Genomic DNA, 18,196 nt, shown 5'->3' with positions numbered 1-18,196 from the left:
GTAGGGAGGTCATGTTGGAGTTTTATAGAACATTAGTGAGGCCACAGCTGGAGTACTGTGTGCAGTTCTGGTTGCCACATTATAGGAAGGATGTGATTGCACTGGAGGGGGTGCAGAGGAGATTCACCAGGATGTTGCCTGGGATGAAACATTTAAGTTATGAAGAGAGGTTGGATAGACTTGGGTTGTTTTCATTGGAGCAGAGAAGACTGAGGGGCGACCTGATCGAGGTGTACAAGATTATGAGGGGTACGGACAGGGTGGATAGGGAGCAGCTGTTCCCCTTAGTTGAAGGGTCAGTCACAAGGGGACATAAGTTCAAGGCGAGGGGCAGGAGGTTTATGGGGGGATGTGAGGAAAAACTTTTTTACCCAGAGGGTGGTGACGGTCTGGAATGCGCTGCCTGGGAGGGTGGTGGAGGCGGGTTGCCTCACATCCTTTAAAAAGTACCTGGATGAGCACTTGGCACGTCATAACATTCAAGGCTATGGGCCAAGTGCTGGTAAATGGGATTAGGTAGGTGGGTCAGGTGTTTCTCACGTGTCAGTGCAGACTCGATGGGCCGAAGGGCCTCTTCTGCACTGTGTGATTCTGTGATATCACAGAATGGCGAGTAAGTTCTAAGTCAGGATGGTGAGTGGCTTGGAGGGGAACTTGCAGGTTGTGATGTTCCCATGCATCTGCTGCCCTTGTCCTTCTCGGTGACAGATGTCAGTTTGGGATGAAGAGGTGAATTTCCTGTGCCACACCAAGGCAATGAAAAGCAGGAGCATTCTCATATCCTGGCCCATATTTAACTCCCAGTCAGTATCAATCTGGTCATTCTCTCATTTCAGTTTGTGGGGTCTTGTTGTTGAAGGATCCTTTGCAAGTTGCTGCAGTGCATCTTGTACATGGTACACACTGCGCTACTGTGCAGTGAACGTTTAAGGTGGTGAATGGGATACTGATCAAGTGGGGCTGCTTTGTCCTAGATGGTGTTGAGCTTCTTGAGTGTTGTGGGAGCTGCACTCATCCAGGCAAGTGGAGAGTATTCTATCACACTCCTGACTTGTGCCTTGTAGATGGTGGACAGGATTTGGGGAGTCAGGAGGTGAGTTACTCGCTGCAGGATTCCCAGCCTCTGACCTGCTCTTGTAGCCACAGTATTGATGTAGCTGGTCCTGATTATTAAGTCATTTATCATTTCTGTTTGTGGGAGCTTGCTGTGTGCAAATTGGCTGCCATACTTCCTATATTACAACAATGACTACACTTCAGAAAGTATTTCATTTGCTGTAAAGCACTTTGCAATGTGCTGGAGTTGTGAAAGGCTCTGTAGAAATTGTAGTATTAGGGTGTGGGACTGGGGAAACAATACTGTTCACAGGATTATGTAAAGGGAGTCACATGACTAGTGTAGTCTGGTAGTATTCTGAATGGAGACAGCTCATGGCTTGGACTGAAGCAGCCTCCTGTCTTACATATCTGTACGTAGTTATGTTCCACAATAAATAATTACTGTTCAGACTCTGCCTCTGAACCTCTTCATTAGACAACCACAACAAGATACAAAGAGATAGTTTCATTTTTAAATTCAGTGTGAAGTGACCATCACTCAGGGAGCTTGAGGGTTGTTTGTGTGACAAATGGAAACATTCAAGCCACTGCAGTTGGGTTCTCTCCGAGCTTGGGTCTAAGGCTCTAGGTTAAAGCAGATACCAGCAGCCTTTTGTGAACCTCATAGTTGATACTGATACTCACTTACCTGAAAATAGAAACTGTTTCAGGAGAGTTGGTAACCAGAGGATACAGCTTTAAGATGATTGATAAAAAAAAACTAGAGGGGGAGATGAGGAGCATTTGTTACGCAGTTGTGATCTGGAACGTGCTGCCTGAAAGAGCGATGGAAGCAGATTCAATAATAACTTTCAAAAGGGAATTTGACGAATATGTGCAAAGGAGAAATTTGCAGGAGAAAGAACAGTGGAGGGGGGGCCTAACTGGATAGTCCTTTCAAACAGCCAGCACAGCAATGATGGGCAGAATGGTCTCCTTTTGTGCTGTGAGATTCTTTGATCACAGCAAGGTTCATCTTTGAAATGAAAGTGTCACATGCCAAAAAATGCCACTCAAAATAAAGGTTTATGTTGGAATTATGTTGGATGAAGAGGTAGATTTCCTTTGCTATACTAGGACAGTGAAGCACAGGGGCATTCTCTCGCGTATCCTGGACAATATTTAACTCTCAGCCAGCATTAATAGATCGATTATCTGGTCATTCTCTCATTTCAGTTTGTGGGATCTTGCTGTGCACAAATTGGTGCGTTTCCTACATTTCAACAGTGACTGCACTTCACAAATACCTTATTGGCTGTGGATTTGGTTTGAGGTTGTGAAAGGTGATATAGAAATGCAAGTTTCTATCCTTTTGAATTACCTTTGAGGAAATTGATTTTATTCTTGGTTTGTTTTGTGATAACAGATGGACATTGAAGCAGACGATGCTAACCCCAAAATGAAGTACACTGGGAGGGTGCACCTGTGTGTTGCCCGTTACAGGTAAGCTATTCACTGTCTCTGGGGTATGTTTCAGTCCTCACGCAGCACATCACTCAAAGGGTCTGAGTCCTGGTCGATGGGTCACTTGCTCCTCGATGAATTTTAATGTCAGTTTAATTTCGTGCTGAGGCATTGGGAAGTATGTTTGCTGCAGGGTGAGGTCGTTGAGATGTCTCACCCAGAGGTCCAGGAGAGTTCGGGGCAATCTTATCTCACATCTAACTAATAGGTTAGAGATTTGACAGGTCTGTGACTCCTTTTGTCCTCTTTATCCATGCTGATAAAGCTTTGTGAGTGTTCTTTCTGAGTGAGAAAGATGCAAAACCAGCTTGGAAATAGATCAAAGTTACAACACAGAAAGTAGGCCATTCTGCCCATCAGCCTGCAGTGGTGTTTATCCTCCACAAATGTACCTGATATTTACTCACCCTGTCCCCATATTCTTTCAATCCTTTGACTTTACCTATCAAAGCCAATCTTAAACATTGATATTCGGATTGGCAGGATGTGACGAGTGGAGTCCAGCTGGGGTCTGTGCTGGGGCCTCAACTTCTTACAATTTATATCAGTGCCTTAGATGAGGGGAGCGATGGCATGGTAGCTAAAATTGCAGATGACACAAAGATAGGTAGGAAAGTATGTTGTGAAGAGGACATGAGGAGGTTGCAGATGGATATAGGTTGAGTGAGTAGGGAAAGATCTGGCAAATGGAGTTTAATGTGAGAAAATGTGAAGTTGTTCACTTTGGCAGGAAAAATAAAAAAGCAGAGTATTACTTAAATGGAGAACAGCTGCAGAATTCTGAGACGCAGAGGGATTTAGTACATGAACCACAAAAAGTTAGTTTGCAGGTACAGCAAGTAATTCAGAAGGCTAATGGAATGCTATCCTTTATTACAAGACAAATTGAACATAAAAGTAAGGATGTTATCCTTCAGTTATACAGGGCATTTTTGAGACCACATCTCGAATACTGTGTGCAGTTTTGGTCTCCTTATTTAAGGGAGGATGTAAATGCATTGGAGGTGGTTCAAAGGAGGTTTACTAGATTGATACCTGGAATGAGTGGGTCGTGTTGTGAGGAAAGGTTGGACAGACTGGACTTGTTTCCACTGGAGTTTAGAAGAGTGAGGGGTGATTTGATTGAAGTTTACAAGACCCTGAACGGCCTTGACAAGGTGAACATGGAAAGGATGTTTCCTCTTGTGGGTGCGACCAGGACCAGGGGGCACTGTTTTAAAATTAGGGGTCGCCCTTTTAGGACAGAGATGAGGGGAATTTTTTTCTCTGAGGATTGTGCGACTTTGGAATTCTCTGCCTCAGAAGGTGGTGGAGGTGGGGCCATTGAATATTTTTAAGCCAGAGGTAGATAGATTCTAGTTAGGCAAGGGAATCAAAGGTTATCGGGGGTTAGATGGGAATGTGGAAATCGAAACACAAACAGATCAGCCATGATCTTATTGAATAGCGGAGCAGACTCGAGGGGCCGAATGGACTACTCCTGTTCCTATTCCTTATGATATAGTTGCTGTCTCAATCACTTATTCAAGAGGAGAATCCCACAGCCTCGCAATTTTCTGTGAAGGTGTTTCTCCTGCCTTCTGTCTGAAATCTCTTCTGATTAATGTTGTTTCTATGGCCCCTCGTTTTTCACCCCTCAGGATTCAGCCTGCTTCCATCAAATCTGTCCCATCCTTTCAGATTTGAAACATTTCCATTAAATTGTCCCATAATCTGTTACAAAAATGACCCCAGTTTTCCATCAGAAACAAATATTTGGTGATTCTGAGTTCTCTATGCCGGACTCTCTCACCTCCATTTTCTCTCAGTCCCCCCACCCCCACCCATCCCCTCACCTTAATCTCATCATCACCCTGTCCTCACCAACCAGCTCCTCCTCCCCAGTACATTGAATTCCAATTCTTTACGCTTGTTTATCAGTTTCACCATGGACTCACCTCACCAGAACTCTGCAACCTCTTCCAGCTCACATCCCAACTCACCCTCCCTCCCTACCAACTTTGCCCTACTGCCTGATCCCTCACTCAACCCCTTCACTTTGACCCCTCCGTGACTCCTTCACTCCGACTGCTCCTTTCCAATCCCTCCCCTACCCCTCCATTTCATCAGGTACAGACTCTTCCACTGTCAACTCCCTACATACTCCCCCTAAACTCCATCACCGTTTCTACCTCACTGTCCATCTTCAAAAGCATCTTTAAAACCTTCCTGTGGGTCACTGCTCCAGACACTGACCCCACTCCAATGTGCATCCCCCTGCCCAGATTCTCTCCTCTGTGCAACATCTTAGCAAGTTCGATCACGGTTAGTCATCAGGGGACGATTATGATACTCCCGTGTGTGTCTCCACACCTGAATCTTCACATTATGTGTTGGACCATCCATAGTCACACTCTAATGGGCCAGTTCTACTCGGAGGCTAGGTCATAGTTTGAAGGTCGAGGAGTCTGTCTGTTAATTCAAGAATTAGCTCATCAGCTGTTTGCTGATTCCTCCATCAAAGTCCCCACTCTCCTGTCCACACGGCCACATCTTCCTGAAACTATCGGAACCTCCAGGCAGCGACCGCTCACTTAACCACCGCCCAACACTCACTGTTGACCAGTCATTGGTAGCACCTCTTACTGTCGTTATGCTAAAAGATTGTAATGTTTCTTCAGATACCATTGATATCAGAATCAATGATATCAATACCATTGATATCACTGATATCATTGATTCTGATATCACTGCATTAATTATAAACTCAAGTTGTTGTTGAGACCTTTGCCAGTGTAATTATGTTGTAAAGCTCGAGAGATTAGGATAAAGATTGTTTCATTGCTGTAACTTTATCAATCCCATTCTAACCGCAGTTGAGAATCAGTGGAGAGTCAATTCTTCATTCACAGAGAGTTTTAGCTGAGTAAATGCTCTGAAACTTGTAAAGTACAAACAGGAAACACTGAACAATGGAGAGCTGTCAACTAGTTTTCATCGAATCTCAATGACCACCGTGATCGAACTTGCTAAGATGTTGCACAGAGGAGAGAATCTGGGCAGGGGGATGCACATTGGAGTGGGGCCAGTGTCTGGGGCAGTGACCCACAGGAAGGTTTTAAAGATGCATTTGAAGATGGACAGTGAGGTAGAAATGGTGATGGAGTTTAGGGGGAGTATGTAGGAAGTAGACAGTGGAAGAGTCTGTACCTGATGAAATGGAGGGGTAGGGGTAGGGGAGGGGTTGTGAAGGGGTCACGGAGGGATTGGAGTGGAGGGGTCAGAGTGAAGGGGTTGAGTGAGGGATCAGTCAGGGCAGGGTTGGTAAAGAAGGGTTGGAGGGTGAGTTGCAACGTGAGCTGGAAGAGGTTGCAGAGGAGGTCACTCAGCCCATCGTACCTGACTGGCTCTTTGAAAGATATATCCAGTGAATCCCACTCCTCCCCTCTCTCCCCATTACCCTGCAGATTCCTACCTTTATCTAAGTCCATTTTGAAAGTTCCTATTGAATCTGCTTCCACCGGCCTTCCAGGCAGCACATTCCAGATCACAACAACTCGCTGCGTAGAGAATATTCTCCTCACTTCCCCTCTGGTTCTTCTGCTAATTACCTTAAATTTGTGTCCCTCTGGTTACTGACACTCCCGACAAATATCTCCCTAGATACTCAATCAAACCCTTCATCATCTTGAATACCTCCTATTAAATCTTCTCTTAACCTTCTCTGCTCTAAGGAGAATAATCCCAGACTCTCCAGTCTCTCCACATTGACTGAATTCCCTCATCCCTGATACCATTCTAGTAAATTCCCTCTGCACCATTCCCAGGGCCTCTGCAGTGACATTCAGACTGAAGATAAGGGGCTGAATCTTCCTCTGGGCTCAACAAAACCCCATCCGCCCACTTCAGGAGATTGCAAACTGCACACACAATCCATGTGTGACTTTGTCTTTTCACACTGGGCACTTTGCCTCGCTGGAGTGTGTGAGCAGGGCGGGTGTACAGACAGGCTGGTTAGAAGGCCTGCCTCAGTCCTACAACAAGGTATCCCAGTTCCCAAAAGTGTTTAAAAGCCTATGTAACCCCCTCCTCACCCCTCACCTCCTTCAACCCCCCCCACCCACCTCCTATGCCAGCCCATGCCCCCTCCAGTCACCCATGCCACCCCATGCTATTTCTGTGCCCCTCATGTATCCTCCATAGCCACTCGCCCAGTATGTACAGCCCTCAGATTCCACACAATGGAAAATATTTTACGTGTTGTATTCTGCTCATGTGAAAAAAATCCTTGGAATCCTTGTAACCCTATTAGCTTGTGTCACCGAAACAGAAACCATGGGCAGACTCCTGTATCCTCCTCTACTCCGCTTCAGTCTGTGGCGGGTAGGCCCTTGGATAACCTTCCCACCCAGCAGTCAACTGAGGCCCTTAAGAGGCCAATTAATGGGCGGGGAGCATGATAAGCAGACCAGTGTGGGGTTGATGTGGGCTCTTGGCGAGGGTGTCCCTCGTTCAAAGACACTCGATGTCCGATCGAGGGAGTTGGCATCAGGAAGGGGAGGCCGCTGGGAGCCAACCCCTGCCTTTTGAATCAGAGAATCATTACAGCACAGAAGAAGGCCATTTGGCCCATCGTCTCCATGCTGGCTCTCCTAAAGAGTAATTCACTTACTGCAACTCCCCTGCCCTCTCCCTACATCCCAACACATTCCTCCTTTGCAGATATTTAGAAAATCTAGAAAATGTAGAAACATTTACAGCACAGAGAGAGGCCACTCTGCCCATCGTGTCTGTGCCAGCCGAAAAACGAGCCACCCAGCCTAATCCCACTTTCCGGCATTTGGTCCATAGTCCTGCAGGTTACAGCGCTTGAGGTGCATATCCAGACACCTTTTAAATAAGCTGAGGGTTTCTGTCTCTGCTCCCCTTTCAGGCAGTGAGTTCCAGACCCCACAACCCTCTGGGTGAAAATTATTTTCCTCATCTCCCCTCTAATCGTCCTACAAATCACTTTTAAATCTGTGCCTCCCAGTCACTGACCTCTATGCTACGGGAAATAGGCCCTTACCATCCACTCTGTCCAGGCCCCTCACAATTTCTTACATCTCAATCGAATCTCCCCTCAGCCTCCTCTATTCCAAGGAGAATAACCCCAGCCTATCCAATCTTTCCTCATAGCTACAATTTTCCAGTCCTGGCAACATCCTGGTAAATCTCCTTGTACTCTCTCTAATGCATCCTTTCTGTGACGAGGTGACCAGAAGTGCACACAATACTCAAGTTGTGGCCTAACTAATGATTTATACAGTTCCAGTATAACCTCCCTGCTCTTATATTCTACACCTCGACTAATAAAAGGATGCCTTATGCCTTCTTAACCACCTTGTCGATCTGTCCTGCTATCTTCAGGAATCGGTGGACATTCACTCCAAGGTCTCTCACTTCCTCTACACCTCTCAATATTCGCCATTAATCGTGTATTCCTTTGTCTTTTTTGACCTCTCCAAATGCATCACCTCACACTTCTCTGGGTTGAATTCCATTTGCCTCTTTTCTACCCACCTGACCAGTCCATAGCTATCCTCCTCGCTATCAACCACACAGCCAATTTTTGTGCTGTATGCAAACTTCTTGATCATTTCCCTACATTTACATTCAAATCGTTAATATATACCACAAACAGCAGGGGTCCTAGTACTGAGCCCCACTGGAAACAGTCTTCCAGTTGCAAAAACACCTGTCAACAATTCCTCTATGTTTCCTGTCACTGAGCCAATTTTGTGTCCCGCTGGCTACATTCCAGTCTGCCATATGGGACCTTGTCAGCAGCTTTGCTAAAATCCATGTAGACCGCATCAATCCTCCTTGTTACCTCTTCAAAAAATTGAATCAAGTTAGTCAGACAAGATCTTCCCTTAACAAATCCATGCTGACTGTCCAGTATTACTCTGGGCCTTTCTAAGTGACACTTTATTCTGTCACTCAGAATTGATTCCAATCATTTTTCCATTACCAAGATCAGACTGACTGGTCTGAAATTATTCAGTCTAACCCTCAGTCCATTTTTAAACAAAGGTACAATGTTAGCAGTCCCCCAACCCTCCGGCACCACACCTGTATCCAGTGAGGATTGGAAAATGATGGTCAGAGGATCTGCTATTTCCTCCCTGGCTTCTTTTAACAGCCTGGGGTACATTTCATCCATTCCAGCCCTGGTGATTTATCCACTTGCAAGGATGCTAATCCCATTAATACTTCCCCTCTCCCTGTGTTTATCACATCCAATCCTTCCCACTCCTCCTCCTTCACTACAATGTCTGCATCACCCCCCCTCTTTTGTGAAGACAGACACAAAGTATTCATTAAGAATCATACCCACATCCTCCGCCTCCACACACAGGTTACCTTGATCTCTTATGGGCTCTACTCTTTCCTTGGTTATCCTCTTACTCTTAATGTATTGATAGAACATCTTTGCATTCTCCTTGATTTTGCCAATAGTCTTTCATGCCCTCTCTTTGCTTTCCTAATTTCCTTTTTGATTTCTTGCCTCCTCTTTCTATACTCCTCTCGGCTTTCTGTAATATTGAGTTCTTGGTGTCTGACATAAGCTTTCTTTTTCTGCCTTATCTTACCCTGACAGCTTTTTGACATCCAGATTTGGCCATCCCACCCTTTCTCTTTGTGGGAACATGTTTACTCTGAACCCCTTGAATCTCCCCTTTGAATGTCTCCCACTGCTCTGAGCCTGATTCACCTTCTAGTGGCTGTTTCCAGTCCACTTTTGCTAAATCGCTCCTCAACTTAGTAACATTGGCCTTGCCACAATTTAGAACCTTACTCCTGTTCTAATTTTGTCCTTTTCCATAATTATGGCCTTTGTCCTTTTGTCCTTTTGCGTAATCCCACTGTCACTCCTTCCACCTGCCCAGCTACATTTCCTAAAACTCAGTCCAGAACCACACCCTCTCTTGTTGGACTTGCTACACACTGGCCAAAAAAATTCTCCTTAGTGTAACTTAAGAATTCTGTTCCCTCCATTCCTTTCACACTAAAGCTTTCCCAATGAATATTGGGGTAGTTAAAATCCCCGACTATCACTGCACTACTGGCTTTGCACTTCTCAGAGATTTGCCTACATGTTTGTTCTTCTATCTCCCTCGGAGTGACTGGGGGTCTATACTTCACTCCCAGTGTGACTGCCCCTCTTTTGTCCCTTTAGCTCAATCCTTATGGCCTCATTTGATGATCCTTCTAACACATCATCCCTCCTCACAGCTGTAATTGCTTCTCTATCCAAAATTGCCCCCCTCCCTCCTTTTTTACCCCCCTCTCAATCTCATCTGAAAACCCTGTAACCAGGAATGTTGAGCTGCCATTCCTGTCCCTCCACAGGCCGTGTTCCTGTAATGGCTATGAAATCACACTGTGACATTTCTACCCGTGCCCTCAGCTCCTCTGCGTTATCTGCTATACTCTTCACATTGAAGTATATAGACTTGAGCACTTCCAAACGTTTTTTTTATTTTCGAACCTTTGTTTCCCCTGCCTTCCGGACTCACTCACTGATTTTCTGCTTCCATTTCCACTTCTGATTTTATCCCATCTGAATTTACCCCTAGGATTTTGCTCACAAGCCTGTCATGTGGCACTGTGTCAAATATCTTTTGAAAATCCATATACACCACATCAACAATGTTTCCTTTATCAACCTTCTCTGTTACCTCCTCAAAAAACTCCAGAAAGTGAGTTAAACATGATTTTCCCTTGATGAATCCATGCTGGTTTTCCTTAATTATCCTACAATTGTCTAAGTGATTATTGATTTTATTCCTAACTATAGTTTCCAGAAGTTTCCCTACCACTGAAGTCAAACTGACTGGTCTGTAGTTGTCGGCTTTATCCTTCACCCCTTTTAAAACAAGGGTGTAACATTCACAATTCTCCAGTCCTCTGGCACCTCCCCTGTGTCTCAGGAAGACTGGAAGATTATCACTAGTGCCTCTGCAGTTTCCACTCTCACTTCCCTCAGTACCCTTGGATGCATCTCATCTGGTTCTGGTACCTTATCTATTTTAAGTAAAGATAGCCTTTCTAACACCTCCTTCCTCTTGATTGTAAGTTCTTCTAGAGTACCAGTTATCTCCTCTCTCACCTCGGCCTGGGTAGCAAGTTCTCCCTTTGTAAAGACAGATGCAAATTACTTGTTCAACACCTTCGCTATTTCTCCAGCCTCCACATGCAAGTCCCCTATTTTGTCCCTAATCGGCCCTACTCTTTCTTTTATTATTTACATGTTTATAGAAGACCTTTGTGTTCATTGTCAACTTCTTTTCATGCTCCCTCCTTGCTTCTCTTATTAGTTTCTTCACTTCCCCCCTGGTCCTTCTTTATTCAGCCTGACTCCCCATTGTATTTTCTACCTGACATCTATCATACGCGCACTTCTTCCTTTTCATCTTTACCTCTACCTCCCTCGTCACCCAGGGGGCTCTGGATTTATTTGTCCTACACTTCCCCTTCAGGGGAATATACCTTGACATTACCTGCAATACTTTGTCTTTGAAGGTGGCCCATTGTTCAGCCACTGTCCTTTCTGCCAACATTTGATTCTAACTCATTCGACTGAGATGGATTCTCATCCCATCGAAGTTGGCTTTCCCCCAATTAATTATCCCTGCTCTGGATAGTTCCCTGTCCTTTTCCATCATTAACCTAAGCCTTATGATACAATGGTCACTGTCCACCACAGGCTCTCTCGCTGATATTTGATCCACTTGGGGCCAATTCATTCCCCAGAACCAGGCCCAAAAGTGCCTGTTCTGTCACTGGACTGGAAACATACTGCTGCAGAAAATTATCTTCAATACATTTCAGGAACTCTCGCCCCTCTTGTCCCTTTGCACTATTACTATCCCAGTCTATATTTGGATAATTGAAGTCCCCCATGATGATTACTCTATAACTCTTGCACCTCTCTGTAATTTCTTAGCAAAATTGTTTCTCCACATTGCTTCCACTAGTTGGTAGTCTTTATTCTACACCAATTAACCTTTTTCATTCCTTACATCTAGCCAGAGAGACTCTGTTCTTGACCCCTCTGGAACATCCTCTCTCTCCAGTATTGTAATGGCATCTTTAACCAATTCTACCACTCCCCTTCCTTTTCTACCTTTCCTGTCTCTCCTAAACACCTTGTACGAAGGAATATTTAACGCCCAGTCCTGCCCTTCTTTGAGCCAGGTCTCTGTTATAGCAATAATATCATAATTCCATTTGTCAACCTGTGCCTGCAGTTCACCAATCTTATTAATGACACTCCGTGCATTCACATACACGCACATTAGCCCTGATGTAGGCATTTTCACCTTCCTGCTTATCCTGACCCCATTTAATGACTTATAGTTGCCTCCTCCAATTCTATCAAACTCTCCAAGTATTCCCTCTACCTTGAGGCAATTCTCTGCCATATCCTCGTTGTCAGTTGATACTTCACTACTTCTCACTGCCAGTTTTTCTCCTCTGCACTCTGAATTTCCGCTCAGGTGCCCATCCCCCTGTCAGGCTAGTTTAACCCTCCCCACGAGGACACTTGTCCCAGTCCTGTTAAGGTTTTTAATAACTTTCCTAACTCCTTAAATTCTGCCCGCAGGACCTCATCCCTTTTTCTGCCTATGTCTAAGTCTTACGTCCCTATGTCATTGGTACCAGTATGGACAGCGACCTCTGGCTGCTTCCTCTGCCCTTCCAGAATGTCCTGCAGCCGCTCAGTGACATCCTGACCCTGGCATCAGGGAGACAACACACCATCTCCGATTCATGTCTGCGGCCACAAAATCGCCTGTCTGCTCCTCTAACTATCCAATCCCCTGTCATTCTTGCTGATCCAGTCTTTCCTGTGCCAACTGAGCCACCCATTCTGCCTGGGGACTTGGCTCTGGCTGCACTCCCAGATGAACAACCACTCTCATTCAGAGCTGAGTACTGGTTGGAGAGTGCGATGCACTTTGCTGCTGACCACTTACCCCCACCCCCACCCCCTCCCGCCATCCATCGGGCTTGGCGTCCAGTGACGGTCTTTGGGTGGATGTAGAAACACCAGCAGCCACTGCTTTCCAGCAGCCTCGCCATTCAATCGAGCTGCGGGCCTCTGATTGGCTGGCAGCTCTCTGCCCCTGTGGGGGAGGGGTCACCGCGGGCCGGCCAAGTGTCTGAGAGGCACAAGATGTAGTGAAAAGAGGTGAATCAGGGCTAACGCTGGCTCTCGAACCAGCAGCTGAGACTCCCACTACCTCCACAAAATTCCACCGCCCATCAAAGGCACGATCTGTTAGCACAACTTGTTGAAACTGTCAATCATTCTCAGATGAACGGAACACCTACTATATTGAAACCCATCAGCATTTGAAACTCAGCCAAGCATTGAATGTGGCCACAGCTGCCCAAACAATAGACTGCTCTCTGGAAAGGAAAGAACAGAAGGTGCACATTTCAATTTCAAAGCAAAGTGGTTGTCAATCAATGCAAAGGAACAGGTGGTTAGATTTTTTTCAAGTGTCAAAACCAGTTTTTTTTTAAATCAGCCAGTGCCATTTAAATTGCAGTAAAAAATACACCAGCACAGGTTGTTGGAACAATTTGTAACATTTTTCACTATTATGGTACTCTCTCCATTGAAAAAGTACTGCAATGCATGTGAACAAATACACAGGCTGGTCAATGTAAGGGTCAACTTACCTTTCAATGATGAATCACTGCATTAGAAACACATCTACATTACAATGTAGCACCCAATAGTGATGTGTGGAGGTGTGAAAACACTTACCTTTCAGAATGTTCCAGACTCTACAGCAGCCTATCCATTTTCTTCACAAACTCTCAAACGTGACACGTTCTGAATGAGCCTAAACCCCAGGCCAGCAGACGGAAATGGTACGCAGCAGGAAATCCCATTTTCAATCCCCCATTTTAAACGGGAACGCAATCAGTGGGGTTGTCTGTGCGTTTTGCACACCCGGCATTCCAGGTCCACGAATAGACTGGAGAAAAGTGGTGTGGGGTCGGGAATGTGGAGGAAAATTGTACTTCCTCTGAAAAGTAAACTAAGGGTGACCATTCGCATGTCGAAACATGTCTCTGCACCCAGACAAAAACTCAGCCCAAGGTTTTTCTCGTAACAGACGCATAAAATTTAATTGACAAGAGAAACAATAAAACTCACCCATAAAATTACCCATGTCTTCTCGTAAATGTGTCTCTTTAGATTAAACCCAGCCTCTCGTTGTTTTGAGTCTTGCTCAGTTCCAGGAATTGCCTAGTCTGAGTCAGCTCCTGATTCAATTCCAGTCTCTTCACATGTCTTGTTCTGTTGTTGTCATCGGACGAGATTAATGGCTGTGATTAGTCAGTAACTCCTTTATCGTTCTATCATGTGACTACCAGGAATTGAGTAGGTCAATTCCATGGACCTTGGGCTTTTCTTGGCGAACAATTCCTGTGTTTGCCACTCGCAGGGCAGTGAATGAAACTTCAGATTTTACACCAGAGTACAGGACTTCTCCCAAAGTAACTCCCATTGTGTCTCTCTCTTTCAAATCCAGTTACAACCCCTATGAGGGACCCAATGAGAACCCAGAAGCAGAACTTCCTCTCAAAGCTGGGAAATATCTGTATGTTTACGGAGACATGGACGAAGATGGCTTTTATGAAGGTTTGTTGTGCCGACACCTGAAAACCAGGAGTACATCAGATTCGGTCAGCCACCACCACACTGAGTGCTGTTCACCATTCCTTACACTGTTGTTGTCCTGAGCACTCCTGCTGTTGGCCAATGGCTAGACAGCAATAATTAATATGAGCAACAAAGGAGCATTATAACTGCTGTCCATCCAGGATGAACACTCAACACACACAGATCACATTCCTCTCACTGGCATTTTAATTCAGGCAGGAATTGATGGGTGGGGGGGAGCAAGGAAAGACTTGCATTTATATAGTGCCTTTCACAACCTCATGACATCCCAAAGAGCTTTACAGCCAAGTACTGAACTGAAGTGTAGTCACTGCAGTAATGTAGGAATGCAGCAGCCAACTTGTGCACAGGAAGATTCCATAAGCAGTAGCAAGATGGCGGCCAGATTTTCTTTGAGGTTAGTTGAGGGGTAAATATTGGCCAGGATACTGGAGAGAAGCCCGTACTCTTCCTTGAAACAGTGGCCATGTGGTTCCCCAGAGCCACCCGAGAGCACAGCCAGGGTCTTGGTTTAGCATCCCAGCGGAAGGGCAGCACCCTGGGCTGTACTGCGAGCGTCAGCACAGATTCTGTGCTCGATTGTTAAGTGTTCATCCCAGAGCAGAGCAAGTTGACATTTCCACATTCCCATCGTGGCCTATTCCCATCAGCTCCAATTACTTTGAAAATCAATTCATTGCAAATGTTATAACCCCAAACCCTCCACCCGTAACGGGCTCATTACCAATATTCAAATTACTCATTCTCCTAACCAACAGTATTGGGATGTTTACAACATTAAAGGCGCTATATAAATGCAAGTGGTTGTTGTTGATGTGTCCAAGTCAGGATGACGTGTGACTTGGAGGTGATGGTGTTGCCGTGGGTCTTAATTAGATAAAAATGCCAAAAGCAGCAAATATTTGAAATTCTAACAACCACAAATGACCAGTTGTGATTATTTAATGTTAATGTTGCTTTGATATCAGGAAAAGCTGGGGTGTGGGTGGAACTGCCAAAAAAAACAGAACTCACTACATCCACCCTCCAAGTTATCAACCTTTATCAGAAATAAAAAGAGAAAATGATGGAAATACTCAGCAGGTCAGGCAACGTCTCCGAGTGTGAAGCAAGAGTTCATGGGCTGAATTGTACAGTGTGGCCCCCGGGGAGCCCACCGAGTGTGGGGGGGTGGGGGGGGTGGGAGGGGGGGGGCATCAGCCATCTTGCAGCAATTTCGTTGGCCGTTAATAGACTGGAGGTGGGATTCCCAACCCCTCAGGGACAGGAGGTCCTGCCTCCGAGAGCTGCCAGCCAATCAGAGGCCGGCAGCTTATCCCAGCTCTTCAGGCTAGGAGGAGCCCGGTGGTCACTTTCCCGGGATTGGTGAGTGTTATGACCCTGCGGAGGGGGTGTGGGGGGGTGTGGGGGTCTGGGGTTTGAGAGGTCATGGTGGAGGGGGCAACGCGGGGTGGGTGGTGAAACCTTGTGGGAGCCTCCAATGGGCACAGGGGCCTGTTGGGGGACTCCCTACCCGCCCACCTGCCACCTGCCGGGTGGACCATTTGGCATGGGCCTCACCCACCACCGGTTAAATGCCGGCAGAGAGGGGGGATAAGGCCATTAAGTGAGCATCAATTGCCTACTTAAGGGTCTCAATTGGCCCACTGGCAGCTGGGTGCATAGGTAGTGGGCTGGCATCCCGCTAGATTTAACATTCCCACCCTCCCCCCACCCAACAACCTCAAATCCATCAGCGGGAGAGTGTTTCAGATCAATAACCCTTCATCAGGATACGGAAAGGTCATCGTTAAACCTTACCTCGGTTTCTCTCTCCACATGTGCTGCCCAACCTGCTGAATATTTCCAGCATTTTCAGATTTCCAGCATATACAGTGTTTTGCTTTTGTATTTGTATTTGTATTTGGGGACCCATTTAATAGTTTGCTAACAGCAGTCACATTGAGGGGTTAGTCCCACATCCCAACAGCTCCCCATGAGTATAGGATGCAGGATCAGCGCACTAATCCAATCGTTACTCATACTCCCTCCATACTCCCAGTCTGCTCTGTTCTATCACCAGGGTATCGCTATGACTATAGGACTCAGGATTAGTCAGTGATCCCCATTAACCACCTCACGATGTCGGTGGTGGGGTTGGGGGGGCAGGGGTGAGGATGGTGAGATCCATTATGGGATAATAATTCACTTGGTGTGCAAAAGAAATCAGAATTTACAGCACTGAGAGAGGCCATTTGGCCCATCCTGCCTGTATTGGTGCTAGTCTTCAACTGAGCAAAGCATTTGTCCTCTTCCCATATCACTGACTCTGTTAGGTCATTAAATGAGTTGTCGATTGGTTTCAATGTTGAACTGAATCTGGAATTCAGGTTAATGGGTATGGCAGCTTAGTGGTTATGTTACCGGACTAGCAATCTCGAGATTGAAGGTTCAAATCCTACCATAGCTCTTTGTATAACTGTATTTGTTAACTTTGCAAATGTGTGGACTGAAACCAGATACAATACACAGCTTGTCATAAAAAACCCAAATGCCCTTAACTAAAGTCTTTAACAGTTTGACTTACATGTGACTCCAGTCCAACACTGCATGGTTAACTCTTCACACCCCTCAGGATAACAAATGCCAGCCTTGTCAGAAATACTTACCTCCTGAGAATGAGTTAAAACAAATGCAGTTGAGCGGTGAAAATGAAGTAAATGTGCTATCTCTGTGCCAGTGTTAGAAGCCGATCATCCAGGTCATTGCAGCACTGACATAAAAGCAAAATACTGCGGATGCTAGAAATATGGAATAAAAACAAAAATGCTGGAAAAACTCAGCAGGTCAGACAGCATCTGTGGAGAGAGAAACAGAGTTAACGTTTCGAGTCCGTATGACTCTTTTTCAGAGCTAAAGAGAAGTAGAAATGTGATGGAATTTGTACTGTTTAAGGGGGAGGAGCAGGTGAAGCTGGTTAGAAGGTCAGTGATAGGTGGGGGCTAAGGAGAGATTGACAAAGATGTCGTGTATACATGTTACATATGTATTAACACATTCTGTTCTTACCTTTATGCCACTATCAGCACCTTTCTGAGTCTTCACCACTACTATTAACACTCCCTTTGTGTTGTGCCCATGACATCTTTGTCAATCTCTCCTTAGCCCCCACCTATCACTGACCTTCAATCCAGCTTCACCTGCTCCACCAACCCCCCCTCCACCACCAGTATAAATTCCAGCACTTTTCTATTTCTCTTTAGCTCTGAAGAAGAGTCATACGGACTCAAACATTAACTCTGTTTCTCTCTCCACAGATGCTGTTAGACCTGCTGAGATTTTCCAGCATTTGTTGTTTTAATGCAGCATTGACAGTGGCTAAAGCCGTGAAATGATGACAGATGACTTTTGGTGTGCTGTTCCTTCATTATAGCTCGATGTTAGCCCCTGTGTTAAAATAAGAGATGTCATACAGAGTAACTCCAAGAAATTTAAACTGGAAAGTCAGGATGAATTAATAAATTGTGCTTCATCGAAAATAGTTTATTTGAACAAGAAACAATTAAAAAATATTTTGCCACTGGTAAGAATTTGGGACATCCTAAGGGATTGTGACAGAGTAAATAAGGAGAAAGTGTTTCCTGTGCACGGAAACACAGGAACCAGAGGGACACAGGTTGATGATAATCAGCAGAGGGGAAGATGAGGATAAAACAGGTTTTACTTGGTGAGTTGTTGTGATCTGGAAGGTGCTGTCTGAAAGGGCAGAGGAAGCAGATTCAATAACAACTTTCAAAAGGGAATTGGATAAATACTTGAAAAAGAAGAATTTGCAGGTCTTTGGACAAAGAGGGTGGGGAGTGGGACTAACTGGATTGGTCTTTCAGAGCCAGCACAGACACGATGGGCCAAATGGTCTCATCC

At 45.5% G+C, this 18,196-nt stretch overlaps 1 protein-coding gene across 1 annotated transcript in view; it reads left to right on the top strand.

Annotated features, from left to right (window-relative positions):
- rimbp2b (RIMS binding protein 2b) overlaps positions 1-18,196 on the top strand; it is a 213,230-nt gene that overhangs the window by 126,549 nt on the left and 68,485 nt on the right. Inside the window, exons 6-7 of the mRNA XM_078554672.1 lie at positions 2,465-2,541; positions 14,142-14,251. Of these exons, the coding sequence (XP_078410798.1) occupies positions 2,465-2,541; positions 14,142-14,251 (187 nt within the window). The remainder of the gene's footprint in view (positions 1-2,464; positions 2,542-14,141; positions 14,252-18,196) is intronic.

Source organism: Cetorhinus maximus, chromosome 12, assembly GCF_964194155.1.
Source record: "Cetorhinus maximus chromosome 12, sCetMax3.hap1.1, whole genome shotgun sequence".
Taxonomy (NCBI): domain Eukaryota; kingdom Metazoa; phylum Chordata; class Chondrichthyes; order Lamniformes; family Cetorhinidae; genus Cetorhinus; species Cetorhinus maximus.
The sequence above is the reverse complement of the archived record's forward strand: the minus strand, read 5'-3'. Positions and strand labels throughout refer to the sequence as shown.